This window comes from Culex pipiens, chromosome 3, assembly GCF_016801865.2.
Source record: "Culex pipiens pallens isolate TS chromosome 3, TS_CPP_V2, whole genome shotgun sequence".
NCBI classification, from domain to species: domain Eukaryota; kingdom Metazoa; phylum Arthropoda; class Insecta; order Diptera; family Culicidae; genus Culex; species Culex pipiens.
Genome location: NC_068939.1, coordinates 78955276 through 78969603, shown reverse-complemented (window position 1 = coordinate 78969603; position 14328 = coordinate 78955276). Strand labels below are relative to the sequence as shown.

The 14328-nt window shown below is 39.8% G+C and overlaps 2 protein-coding genes across 3 annotated transcripts in view; one reads left to right on the top strand and one right to left on the bottom strand.

The window, feature by feature from the left end:
• Positions 1-958: 958 nt before the first annotated feature.
• Positions 959-3383, bottom strand: LOC120431636 (Golgi reassembly-stacking protein 2). The gene is made up of 4 exons (XM_039596745.2): positions 3201-3383; positions 2181-3135; positions 1832-2118; positions 959-1774 (listed from the first exon to the last, which is right to left on the bottom strand). Exons 1-4 carry the CDS (start codon positions 3261-3263, stop codon positions 1451-1453), a joined length of 1629 nt encoding a protein of 542 aa, XP_039452679.1. The 5' UTR covers positions 3264-3383; the 3' UTR covers positions 959-1450.
• Positions 3384-6543: 3160 nt separating this feature from the next.
• LOC120431634 (SH3 domain-binding glutamic acid-rich protein homolog) overlaps positions 6544-14328 on the top strand; it is a 45965-nt gene continuing 38180 nt past the window's right edge. The window contains exon 1 of one of the 2 annotated variants that reach the window (XM_039596742.2): positions 6544-7114. In XM_039596742.2, the coding sequence (XP_039452676.1) occupies positions 7070-7114 (45 nt within the window). In that variant the 5' untranslated portion in view covers positions 6544-7069. The remainder of the gene's footprint in view (positions 7115-14328) is intronic. The other variant, XM_039596743.2, reaches the window with a different exon arrangement.

The window sequence follows — 14328 nt, the reverse complement described above, 5'->3', positions numbered from 1 at the left end:
AAATTTGTAAGGGAAATTATATGGACAAACTAATGATGCAAAATGGCTTCTTTGGGCATACCGAAGGCACCAAAAAAGTTTCAGCCGGGTTAAAAAATACAAAAATTAAAACTGAAGAAAAAAGACCGATTTCGTAGAGAATTTCTCAACTAGTTTTTTAATTCAAACTAAAAATAAAACAGTTTTTGCTTTAATGAAAGTTGATAGGCACACTTTAAATGGTTAGGCGCTTATACTTACATCAAACCCTACGCAATGTACCGCCCCCGGCCGAGTTAAAATGCGTAACCGGAAAAGAAGGTGTGCAGAGCGAGTTGTGTCGCTATAACCACGCCAAAATAGATTCCAGGGCATTCGTGGACATACAATGTCCCATCCCAGAGGGTCCCGGAGTACCAAACCTTCTTAGCATGGTGCTCCCAACGAAAACAACCAAAATCTCGGAGCGTATGGTGGTGTGTCCCCACGCTTCTTCCTCCCCTGTCGATTCAGAATTGTGTTGTTCGAACACTCAGTGCTCAAACTCAACCCAATTACGAGTCATCTCTGCGATACGGCTTTACGCAGTAGGCCTGGCCGCTTTAACGCTTGTGATGTTTCAATGCATTCCGATGCAATGGCGCACTACAAATGTTAATAAATGACAAGAAGAGTGCTAGGCGTCATCTAACCTAAGGCACTCTCCAGGATCCCTTCGAAAGATTGGCTGCGCTAGGGTTTGATTAGATTAGATTAGTAACCGGAAAAGAAGGTGTGCATGCCTGGCACGAACACTCAACGCGTGTTCTAGCGTGTTGCTCGTACTGACTCAGAGCAAGGGTGAGATGTAGGTGTAAGGGCAGGTGCGTGTTCATCGGGAACCTGGTGCATGAGATCGGTCAAGGCCCGTTCTTACACTGAAAATTACAAATTCTTTGGGTAAGAAATTCATATAGTCGAGAAACCTGCCACCAAAATGAAACGAACTTTTGAAAGATTTGTTATTTATTTTGATACTATTTAAATTTATTGTGTTGAATAACGTACGAAATGCTGATGCCACTTATACTTATTTCTCAGAGTGTGGGATAGTTTGCTAGATTTATAATAAATTTAGAGCTTCTCGTAATAGTAGTTCAACCGTTTTCTCAGTAGCACTTTCATCATTGATTTTATTTAACGTTTATTTCTCCACTCTTCCGACATTGCTAAAATTAAAATAAACAAAAAAATAAATTGCTCGCCGGAGCGGCGAACCATCGATACCATCGTAACAGATATTTTTGCTTTAATTTATTTAAATTAGAAGAGTTTGTATCGGGAAAAAGGGGAAAAAACTTTCGCTCAAACACAAAAAAGCACAGTACGATAGAAACAGAGCAAAATACACAACTTTACCAATCCGTTGCGCTCGATCCCCGCACACGATTTATATACAATTTGCTTTAGTCATCGTCGCCACTACCTTACCCTACTGCTGGGGAACGGCCGGTCCGCTACCGCCGCCAAACTGCAATCCCCGCAGGGCCTCCGCCTGGATGGTGGCACTGACCGTAATCGGTGGCATCCCTGGAAGGGAGATGGGCGTGGTCACGGCACTCGTCTGGAACAGCGGGACGGCCGCTGGATCCGGCTGTTGCTGCTGTTGGGGCAGTTGCTGGGGAAAGGTCGAGTACATCTGGATGGGCGGTGCGGATTGTTCGGTGGCGTACGTCAGCGGTTGATACTGGAGGTTCGTCTGCTGCTGGAAGTCGATCGTGCTCGAGGGCGGGTAGGACAGGCTGGCCGGTTGGAACTGCAAAAAGATTCGTATTAGACTACCTTCAATTGTGTGACCTTCGTAGTAACCTACCTGGTTGGTTGGTGCCGTGGCCGGGTTGGACGCTCCGTAGGTTTGGTAAAAATCGCTGGCCAGCGACGACGGCGGTGGAACGCTGGAAGCAAACACGTTCGGATTGACCGTTGGGACGGTCGTGGGTGGCGGACCGGTGACGGAGCTGGCCACGGTCGGGTAGGACATGTTGACCAGGGTGGTGTTGGCCGCCGATGAGTACGGAATCTGCGGTGGGTACATCGGGATGGTGGCGGTCGAGGCGGGAATCGTTGTGGCCGCGTCCACTGCCGGTGAAATGGGAGGCACTGGAGGGAGGAAACAATAGAGTTTACATGTCTTTATCTCTGAGGAAAGCTTCTGGACTTACCATTAACTCCCGTCGGCGGCGTGTAGAATGTCTCGCCCAAGCTGATGGCCGGCGACGGAACCGCGTTGACCGGCGTAGCCGGTGCGACGGCGCCACTGTTGTTGTTGACCTGATCCGTGCCGGTGCTCATGCTGGCAAATTGTCCGACCAGTGCCGTCGTGTCTGCCTGCGAAACGGTCAACAGATCCGTGTGCGCCGTGGCCGTCGTCGACGCGAACGTGTTGGCCAACGGGGGGACCATCGGAATGAAGGGCATCTGCCTCTGGGCGGCGTTCGCGTTCGGATCTCCACCCTGAGCGGATGAAGCTGGCACCGCGCCGGACGTCGGAACCGGCTGCAACGGTTGACTGAGAGCGGTCGCGGCAGGCTTACCATCGGGTGCAGATCCCGCCGAAGGAAGCACTCGGATTGGTATCCGATGCAGATAACCGTAGCCGATTCCACAGCCAAGACTTCCCTCGCCACCCCACTTGGAGTTTGCAGTGATCGTGACCTCTCGACAAGAATCAAGATCAATATTATAAACATACATCTTCAACGGTCGTCCCTCATGGGATTCGATCAACGTGAACAGGTCTTCACTCTCGTGCAGAATTGAATCCGCTCCAATAATATAATCCGTAAACGGAATCAAACCGGCTTCTTCAGCAGGCGACGACGGATGCACCTCCAAAATATGCCAAACGTTTTCGTTAGCACCCTCAAACGAGCAGAACCGGATCGAAACGCCCAGCAGTCCCTGACCACCCCAGGTCGTGCTCGGACTAATATTCACCACCCGAATGTTCTGCGTTTTGCTGCTGAAAACCGTCATCTGAATTTCCTTGTCAATGTTTGCCTTCAACAGCTCCTTCAGCGTATCATTATCCTGGTCCAGTCGAGTATTCCCAATCGCCAGGATGAAATCGAAAAACGCCTCCAGCCCAGCCTTCTGCCCCGGAGAATTGTCCTGCACCTAAAACCAAGAAAAAAAAAACGTAAATAAAAACGCGACACGTCATCTGTCAAGAGCAGCCTTACCCGCAGTACGTGATAGCCCTCGGTTCCCCCGCCGGGTACACTAATCGAGTGTGACAAACCCATCGCGTCGTAGCAGCGCACTTCCCCCTCGTACCGGATGGAACTCGTTCGCTTCGGAATACGGCTTATTTGCTGGAAATTTTCTTCAACTTGCGAGACTGCAGTTCTTGCGGGGCGACGATGAATATGAAGATGAGCAGCTAGCGCGGTGCCGCTGGGAAGAGATTTTTCCACTTTTATTGACGTGTGAAACGTCACAAACTTGCGGATGATGGCGCAGGAGCCTTATCGACCAAATTTGTATTTACGGCTTACAAGGTTTTGAACTCCGACAGCTAAACAACAATCAAAAAAAAATTTAAAAGACTAAAATTTAGTCTTAAAAACTTGTTTTCATTGTTGTTTAGCTGTTTAATCTAAACATATGAAAGACAATAGTTTATAGCTGGAACAACATTTGAAAGGGGCGGTACGACATTGCTCTTACGGCCTTTCGTCCCATTTAAACGCGTGTAATGAAAGGCCGTAAGAGCAATTGCATGTTGACAGCTCCCATACAAACTGAGCGTACACTGAAACCCCGATGGTTTGGCACCAACTGTTGTCAAACGAACGGGGTCACTTTTTAGTTTGACACCCTCTTTACACGGAGTTCACACATACTATAAAGCGTTTGTTTTGATAGTGTGTGTGAGCGCCGTGTAAAAAGTGACAGTTCGTCACTTTTCAGTTTGACTTTGTCAAAGGCTAGTATGCAGATCGGAAGGAAAAGGGTCAAGAAACAGCTTTACGAACAGCAGAACAAACGAGAGAACAAAGGAGAGGGAGCGATTTCTTGGGGCTTTTCTTCACCCTCTCTGGCTTGCTTGCGCTGCCGCTGCTGCCCATTTGATTTTTTTCTTGACCGGTTCCATCCGAAGTGCGTATACCGCTTGAAAATCCAACCAACAGTTATACATTCAGTTGAAAATTACACGCTAATTAGGTGACACTTAGAAAAACTCATTTCGATTCTTTTTTTTTTGTGATGCTGTATCTAGAAAATACTTGCCAAATTTACAAAGTCCCGGAGAGAAAATTGTTGGAAATTTTCTCAGTTTATCAAAAGCATAGACTAATTATTAGTCTATGTCAAAAGGATTGGCATTCCTTCATAATGCATTAAAAAATCTTTAAATTTCCGAAAATTATAATCAAAAGTGACTGTAACTTCAAAACGGAGCACTAAACCGAGCACTGAATCAAAAAAACGGTAAAGTACTCTCGTTTGAAAATTTGATTTAGCTTTCAAGAATTGTTACGAACAACAACCATAAATTTTTTTGACTGCCTATTCGCTACAAAAAAAATTAAGGATTCATATGTCTGGAACCTGGGTGGCTCAAAAGATGGCTTTTTGAATCATATAAAATATATATAAAAAATATATATATAGATAGAAAATTTTTGAATACGTATTTTGGGAATCAAACTTTTAGTAATAAAAATGAAAAATAAAGAAAAGAGTATTTTATGGACCGTAAACTATATTTTCTGAATAAACCTAATTATAATCTAATAATTTAAGTTTTAATAAAGAAGAAATTTAGAGGGAATTTATTTTTGCTGTGCTGCACATCGCAAATTTACTAAAACTCAAAATAATTTAAAATTAACTCAAACATGTTAAAAAATTATAATAGACACAGGGATATGCATTTTTAATTCTAGAGTTTTTTTTAAAAAGGTCCTATACTGCCCACGTTCGCATAAATGTCCCATATGCAAAAACGGCAAGCTGAGAAAAACGCATTTGAAGTTTGTCCCATATTTACATAAGGCTACGTTTTAAGTTTTAACGAAAAAACTGGATTTCCTCCTGATTTCTAGAACAAAGTACTGGATGTTATCTTTTGAAAGAGCACACAATTTTGAACCAAACTGCATCAATAACTCGAAATCGATAAAAATGCATATGGGACATTTATGCGATCAGGGACAGTATATAAACATATGAAACACAAAAACTTACCTAAATGACCCTTTTTTTTTAAACTGGATTGTTTTCAACTGAAATGGTGAAAGGTGAAATTTGGAAGTTTTTTGAAATTTGTTTTTCCCCCGAATTTTTTGGGCCGGAGACTATGCCGGAGACAACAGCCTTAATTTTCTGACAAAATAATAACAAATATTTAGAAATATACTGTCAAAAAATCGAGTATGTCGAATTACAAAAATACAAAAAGAAAAAAATACCGAACTTTTTTTTTTTAACTCAAAAAATCAAAAACTCTAATATTTAAAAAAATAAAAATTACGTACATAAATATTTGAAAAGTTCAAGAATTTTAAATTTTATATTGTGAAATTCCAAAGTTCAAAATAACAAAAAAAATTAAAAATTTTAAAAATTCATAATTTTTAAATACTTTTGGATTTTAAAAACAACAAAAAAATTAATATTGAAAAATGTAAAAAGACTATTTGAAAACTAAAAAATTGTAAACTTCAAAAAATATAATAAAAACCGTCGTACCGCCCCTTTCAAATGTTGCTCCTGATATGCATTAGTATGTAACAAAATGGGTTAATTTTGCGGGCATATCAGGGCATGATTCCCCAGGTGTACTGAGCTTGATTGGTTGCGACAGGACCTGGCGCTTTGACTTTGAAGTTTAAATGGGATTTGACACGCAAAAACGGTGCATTTTGATTTTTGCTAGTTTTGAGCCCCTTTAGGATTTTTGCATTTTTCAAAAACCTTATGAGCTCATGTTCCATTTTCTAGAGAACAACTTTGCCGAAGAGTGTGAGAAGATTCGCCCACTATTAGAATGTTATAGAATTTATAACACCGCCGCTGAAAACTTCAACTTTTTCTTCCCTGTCTTCTGGCAGCACATGCTGCTTCTGCAGAAAAGATTGAGGCAGGAGTCGCGACGCTCATGCAATCAAGCAAGCTGATGGTTGCCAGAAGATCTTGTAGAAAAAGTTAATGTTTCCAGCGGCGTGTTGTCACACGCGTTTAACCCGAACGGTCAACTTTTCTTTTTTTCCGTACTCAGCTTAAAATGCTTTTTGTGGATTTATTTTTTAATTACATATAAATTTCAACTTATAGAATTTGTTTTGAAAAGGTCCTGCAATCTAGATGGGATTTCCGATGTTTTTTAGGACCTCTTCAAATAAAACACCAGACTTTTTCTTTGTCGGAGTTCCCACTTTACCCCACTACCCAACGAGCAAAACAAGCAAACCGTCTTTCCCCCAAGTCTGTGCCCTTTTAGATCACATTCGCGCGAAACGTCAAAGTTCCGAAAGAAAAATCACCAACCGCAGCCTCGCAGTCGCACCGTTTTTAGTCAGTCCCGTCTCGTCAGCGCAAAGCCAGAGTTTAGTAGCAGCTTAGTCAGCCAGTTTAAGCAGAGCAGAGAGAGCGATAGAGGGTGTGCGGTTCCATCTCACGCGTGTGTGTGTGCCTGTGTGTGAAAATTAATTTAGAGGAAAAAAAAGAGGAAAGTTTAGTGCCGCCTTTATTTGGAATTAAATCAGCAAGAGCTCGGGGGGAAAGCTGTTGCCAACAAGGAGGTGAATTTCCGAGTTCCGACGAGGGTTTCTTGCAAGGCCCCACAGATTCCGATTATTGCGCTGCCAGTCCGTGAACCGTGAAACCGGGGAAGAACGTGAAGAGAAAGGAGTGAAAGATATCGCGTTTTTTTTGCTCTGATACTTATTTCGTTCAGCTCGCCGAAATTTGAGAGGAGCTGCGGCTGAGTTGAGTGGGGTTAAAGGAACCAGCAGGAATAAAAAGAAGCCGGAAAGTTCAAGAGAAGGAGGAAAAGGAATCCACAGAACCAGAACTAGCAGCAGCCCGAAGAGCAGTCGTCAAAATGGTCATCAAAGTTTACATCAGCGGAATGTCCGGAAGTAAGGAGGTAGGAGAATCGTTCCCGGGTAGAAAGGGGGGAAAAGCAGACCCCAAAGCGCAATGAATTACAGTTATCTCCTTCGTTCGCTTACTAAATATGGCAACGGAGACCGGTCCCTTTCGTCCAAAAGCGACCAGCCAAGCTGGAATCAACTCTCTTCAAATTTCACCAAAAGCAAAAAAATGGCAAATCAAACCAACCCATCCGTCTCTCGGTCTCACTCTCTTTCCGGATGATGTCATATCGCGCGCATCAAACGTCGTTGTCGTCCGCCGCCGGGGTCACACAAGTGGCCGATGGCGTTGGGTTGGGGGTGGCGGCGTGTGCGCGGTCAGACGGAAAATAGTTCTATTTTTGAGACACACACTTTGCAATCAAAAGCGAGCGAGAGATTCTGTTGGCTTGGCGCTTGTTTGCGGGGAGGAGGCGATTGCAAACGCCGATAAGCGGACCGTTTTTTTCGGGGGGAGCGAGATAACGGATTGGAGTTATGAATTGAGTTGGACGCAAGTTTAAGTAATATTTGTGTTTGGAGATTCATGAGCAAGCAACAAATATGGGTGCGGTCGGGATTTATTGCCAACACTGAATCGGGTACAAGCGTTTAGTTGTCGGTTCTCCAGGTTTGGGGCATGAAACAGAAAAAAGAGTTTGAAGTTTGTGACAGGAAAGAAAAATTACATTTGCTAATTGGATGATTCATACAAGCTTTTATGTTCAGTCTGATCAGTGGAAGCAATCATAAAAGTGTCTTTTTTCTATCAGCTACCATCTGTTTTTTTAAATTTATGAAATCTCGTTCAAGTTTATTAATTTCCCATCATCGTGAATATTGTGATTATTGTTGAAGGCTTTTGACGTTTACATTTTGATTATTTCTAAATAATAACTTATTCTGGAATTGTTATATTGTTATCATGATTTCCAGTTAGTAAGATACAATGAATTATAGCAAAGCATTTTTTTCTAAATTTATAATCAAACCAAGCCAAACGATTCACGCCAATCTAAATCAGCTTAGATAGGTCTTTCCTGCCGTGATGTCGTTGCTGGTGTGGTTACGATTCGAACATCTCAGATGGGCACAAGCTCCGATGATCCTCAACCACAGATTTGCAATATTTTTGTTTTCACTTCTAAGCGTGTGTTAGTTTTCAAAAAGAACGATCTCGTTCAACGAGTTCGTACCAACACTGCCAAATCCACCCGCGCGACAAAAAAATGACGATACTCGTTATGTTTGAAGAAAAGTAAACATTTCGGGTTTTGGCAGAGGTTGAAAGATCTAACGAATACACTTTCTCGAAATCTGCACCACCACCACCACCGTCAGCTGTGCATAGAAGAAGAAGCTCGCATTGCTCGGTGGTGTCGCGAAATTGAATGAAAAATTATCGAACAGCTTCCAAAAACAACAACAGCAACAATTGCGAAAAGAAAGACAGCAAACAAGCACATGATACACGGACCAAATGCTGCACGGCGTGGCATGTGCCAAATTGAAGTCAACAGCGACTAATTTCCAATGTCCGGTGAGGCGCGGTGGTTGATGCCCCTGAATTCAAGCGAGGGAATGCATTGCCGGGCGAAATAATCAACTGCTTGATTCTTCTTTTTTTTTATTCTTTCTTTTAGCTTTCTCAATTTTAGTTCCCAAATATGTCTGCGCATTGTCTATATTAACGATATTAATCGTCATCTCGAGCCAAACATTTCACTAGGGCACAAAACCAAAAACCGCGATTCGGGCAGATCGCTTGCAAAAAGTGGACAACTTGTTTCGATTCCTATTTAGAAAAGAAGCTTGACTGATGGTGTTTTTACTGATGATACTATTAAACACATCATTATCCTCAACTCTGCTTAACCCACCGGAGGTCGCGTACGTGTACTTTGTACACAGTTTGTAAGGGCACTTGTAAGAAAGCCGAAAACACGCGACTTCCCGAAGGTTAAAAGCTTCTTAATTTATGTTGATTTTCGCAATAAAACTCATAATTAAAAAAAATCTCGTTATTAGACCCTCTTAACTTTCCAACTGTTGTTCATAATGGGCCCTTTCTAAATGCAATTTCGAAGAGAACTGAAAGGGCACTAAAGCGCTGTCACCGGATTGCTGTTTTGAATGATGCTTATAGGCTAAGGCTACCAACTCTTGCTGAGCAAAAATCCGTACACTATGCCGATATGACAGCATGGTATAACAAAAACTGTCAAGGAATTATTTATAGAAATTAAATTAAATTAAATTTGAGAATTAAAAATTTAAAACTGTGCCGTTTTTACAGCTAACAAATTTTACAAAATGCTATCAGAGTGCTTGTGACTTGCACGTTTAAAAGTATTCATACAATAAACCATGATTTGAATCAACACATTATGTTCTTATTTTTTTTTTTGTTAAAAGTTTAAAAGTTTACGAAATGTCAAGTTTGCTTTAACGAATAATATCGTTCTAAGTGTTTTCACGAACACATATCCAAAAATATTGAAAAGGTCCTATAACATGTGAAACACAACAGTTTATAGGACCTTTAAAAAAACTCTAGATTTGTTAATTCAAATGTTCAAAGGTTTTCACAAGTTTTAGATGGCCTTTGGATCTTTTAATGGATAAATAAATTTAGTAAGGAATTTCTAAAAGAACAATTCGAGATTTTTTTAAAAGGTCCTATCAAAATATGAAAGACAATAGTTTATAGGACCTTTAAAACAAAACTCTAGATTTAATGATAATCATGTTTAAATTGAGGAAAACCCGGAAAACTCTCCCTTTTCAAATCAAACTCACAGTAAAATAAAAATAAAAATGTCTAGTTAACAAAAGCTTTGACCAAATAAAAAAAAGCAATCCAATGTTTAAAAAGTTGTTGAAATTCCGTACAAATCCGTAGTATGCGAAAAATTCCCTACAAAAATTCCGGCCTGTTAAAAATCCGCGAAAAGGGTCGAAAATCCGTATGGTAAGGAAAAAATCCGTACAGTTGGTAGCCTTACTTATAGGCCCTTTTGTTTGGTTAGAAATAATGAGGAATTCAGTGGAAATTTTGATAATTGGTGAAGGTTTGTGATTGACTAGTGTAGATAAGGTATGTGAAACATAAAAATTCTTCAAAAGGGTACTGAACACGTGACTGAGCAGCAGCCGCGGGATCGTATTAAATATTGCATTTTGACATTTTGAAGTTTTTTTTTCTGCAGAAAAAAGTGGTTTGGTGAAAACCAAATTTTGGTTTGAAGTGAATTAGTGTTTAGAATGTATGAAAAGTTCACTTTTTAACACAAAAAGTTCCTCAACTACGAAAAACTAACGAAAAATGAAAGGGCACATTTGAACTTTTTTTTTGGTTTGGAGTGAACATTGTTTTGTGCCCTTTTGTGTTTTTGATTTTTTCAATAGGAAATTGGTTGCTATCAATCTGATTTTTGGAGGGCATGTAGAGAGTGTACTAATGAATGGAATAGTAGAATAATCCCGAATGTTTACGTTTTAGTTTTGTGCCTTAATGAAATGTTTGGCTCGAATCTTCAGTATGAATATGTTTTTATTGATTGATTTAAGTGCTGGGACCTGGTTAGGACCGAGTCAGCTTTTGTAAATTGCTCAGTAAATTCAGACTTACAGTGCAATCTCGGTAATTTGTTTTACCGAGTATTGCGTTTCTGATTTAGTGTGTAGATAGAACTAGTGAGCACACGAACATCGATTTGTAACATGGAACAATTATGCTTAGAACGGCAGTTTAAAAGTAAATCTTTCCCAGTTCCTGAGGGGAACACCCTTGAAGATAGTTTAAAAAGGTCTTAAAATAAATAATTTCCCTTATTTCATATTTTAGGACGTTTTTTTTTTGTATTATTTTTATTGAATAGATAAAAAAAAACACAAAAAAGTGCTCTATTATTTTTTTGCTAGTTAAGGGATATTTGTAGAAATTTCATCGATCGATTCAAATTCTTTGTGAGGCGGTTTCTCAGAAACTAAGTTCCCGATTTTCAAAGTTCGAATGAAAAAAAAATATAGGAAATTTTCTCAGCTTTCCCAAAATATTTTGTCAAAAGTTTTTTCTTTGAGAATTATTTTTTCTTTTAAGAATAACCTTCTAATAACCTGAAAAAATCGAAAATTCATACCTAAAGTAGCTATCACTTGGAAACGATACATTTAAATTTATTTTCGATTGCAAATTTAAGTTTGCTTTAAAAAATGATTTGAATAATTTTGTTTTCCACATTTTGGATATTTTCCTAAAAACAATAAATCATGTTTACTAAACCAAATTTTACACTATAACGCATAATGGCTAAACATATTTTTTTAGGCCCATAAATAAATTAAAACCTACTAAAAAACATTACTTAATCCACCCTTAGGTGGTTGGCGCTTACCTCACATTTAAAGGGTGCTATCCAAAATAGACTCAAAATGGCGGTGTTTTTCAGTATTTTATCAATTTGACCCATTATTCATACCACTAGATTGGGTAGTCAGATCTTCATATTGCAGGGCACTTATGTGCTTACAACTTATGATAGGGTAGCCAGATCTTCAAATCAATTCATGCTTGTTAAAAAGGTCTTTTAATTACCTGTCCAAAAATAGGTCGCATGAATATCATCAGATGAGATGAGATGATCATGAGATCTGGCCTCCAAAAAGTGCATAAATAACACATAAGTGTTTATACATTTTGATAGGGTTGTCAGATCTTCAATGTTTTGGACGCGTTGGAAAGATCTTTCGAATACCTATCCAACGATAGGCCGCATGAGAGATCCGGACAACGTTTTCATCAACATATCTGAGATCCGGCATTCAAAAAGTCCATAAATAACACTTAAGTGCTTATAACTTTGGATAGGGTTGTATAGCATAGCGTATGTATAGCATAGCTTACAAAAACCACCCTTTTTACAATCTTCCGGTCTTTTGTTAAAATCATTTTTTTAGCTTAACTTTTGAAGTACTTAACTAAACTGCATTATTTTTAATAGCGACTTATGGGACCCCAAGACGGATCGAATGACGCCAAAACGGACAAAATCGGTTCAGTGAATGTCGAGATAATCGAGTGACAATTTTTTGATCAACATCCCACCACACACACAGACATTTGCTCAAAATTTGATTCTGAGTCGATAGGTATACATGAAGGTGGACCTAGGTGTTCTAATTGGGAAGTTTATTTTTCGAGTGATTTTATAGCCTTTCCTCAGTAACGTGAGGAAGGCATTTGGGAACTTCTTTCTTAATTGTAATAAGTTATAAAAAAAAAAATGTGTTTCTGTTTTTTTCTGAAAAGTCCTAATCCAAAACCTGGGTGCATAATAGTGGTTCGCAAAGCGGCCTTGATTTAGAACTGTCAAAGCGGAACCAATTTACTGCACCCTAACCATAAATCATGATTTTCTGAGTTCAATATCCCACTTTTCGTACGAATTTTTCAGTTCAACCCATATAACCATTTTTATGGTTGTAGTACCTGAACTCAAAAAATCGTATTAAAAGTGGGATATTGAACTCAGAAAATCATGATTTTTGGTAAGGGTGTGTTTGCAAAATGATACCAACACCCAGAACTGGGCATCGATAAACGAGAGATTGAAGAGGGTTCGGTAGTAAAATGGCATTGTGAATGGACGGAGAGGATAAATCCCGAAATTACCGAGAATACTTTACTCGTGGATTCATTTTCCAAAAAGTTCACCCTTCAAAAACAAAAAAACTCTCGATACAAAGCCGAATCTCAGATATTTTGATGAAAATTATGTCCTTTTCAATCATGCGACCCATCGTTAGATGTGGAGCTCAAAGACTTTCCAATGAGTGCAATAGAATGAAAACCAAGGAATAAGGGGTTTCTACTTAGCTTTATCCAAATCAAAAAATAAAAATTTAAAAATCGCGGAAATATTTCCGAAATTGTAGAACACATTCAATTGTGTTGGTTCCCGCCGGGATTTGAACCTCGATACCGCTTACGAGGCGGAAGCGTTACGACTATATAGGCTACGTGGCTCGGTCCAATCAGAAGAACGGTAGTTTAGAAATACAAATAAAACGTTAAATTGCGATATTCTAACATTCTTTTTTCCAAAACAATGACAACGATAATAAAAGTCTCCTTACTTTTCGGCCTGTCAACAACCACTATCCTGAATGTTTTCGTTGGCACGTTCAGCAATTCACTCGCTCAAACAGTAAAGTGCGATTGAAGACGTGCCCCAAGAAGTTGTCCAAACAAGGAAACTTGCTCCAACACGACCGGTTTACGCTGTTCGTATACGCAGAGATTTATTATATTTTAGTGCGCCATTTGCGCTTTGACTGACCATGTATGAGAACACCATCAGTAAGTTCAAACCTTGACCCAATTTACGACATATTTGCGATTGTGTGCCCGTATTAGGTGCACTCACGGTAAACCTTAGTTTGGTTCGTTTTTCTCTGAGTGTAATTCTAGTTGGTATTCATAAATGCAAGTTAAAGAGATATGGTCCAGAACGGAACGGACTGGCCAAAGACTAATTATCGACTGTATTTTTAGCTTCAGATCCAGGTAGGGCACCGTACGAAACCAATTTTAAAAAGGAATTGTTCCATATTGTATTAAGGCACTCGATGATTAAAACCCGGGCAATCAAAATGCAGAATTGATTATCATCGCAAATTGGTTGCGGCTCAGTCGGTCGGTCGGGGCATTGAAGGTTGATTGTCCAGCTGCAGCTGGGTGGATGATTCAGAGGAAATATGTGCTGGTCACACAAAAACTTATCGCGGCCGTTCGTTTGACAATCAACTTGTTACTCATTGCTCCAGTTTGTTGTGTGTTCGAGAGAAGTAAACTCAGTACAATGAGCCTTCAAAATTACGTTGAATCAACCATTTTCAAACAATATCGACCGTGAGATCCGAATAAAACAAACCAACTTTTATTAGTCGACCTCACTAAACCTAACTCAACAAAAATACACCTAAACGTAAATTGTACCAATCCACAAAGACACACAATCAACAGTCAGTCAGTTGGTGGGGCGTCCGTGTCTGTCAGTCTGCTCTCTCGAAAGTCCTTGAAAACGATCTCGCGAAACCTCTAATGCAATGTGACAAACGGGACATTTTCACTTGTCACTTGTAAATTGCTCGCACTAAACTTGCTCGCTACCACCTTCTCCTTCTTCTAACTCGTGTTTGTTATTTCTCTTTTCTATTCTTACAT

Bases quoted from the DNA above. Each gene is read 5' to 3' on its own strand.
- LOC120431636 (XM_039596745.2), bottom strand. From the start codon at position 3,263: ATGGGTTTGTCACACTCGATTAGTGTACCCGGCGGGGGAACCGAGGGC. The intron at 2,119-2,180 runs GTAAGTCCAGAA...TCCTCCCTCCAG, and splicing joins GCCGCCGACGGGAGTTAATG to TGCCTCCCATTTCACCGGCA. The intron at 1,775-1,831 runs GTAGGTTACTAC...ATCTTTTTGCAG, and splicing joins CCACGGCACCAACCAACCAG to TTCCAACCGGCCAGCCTGTC.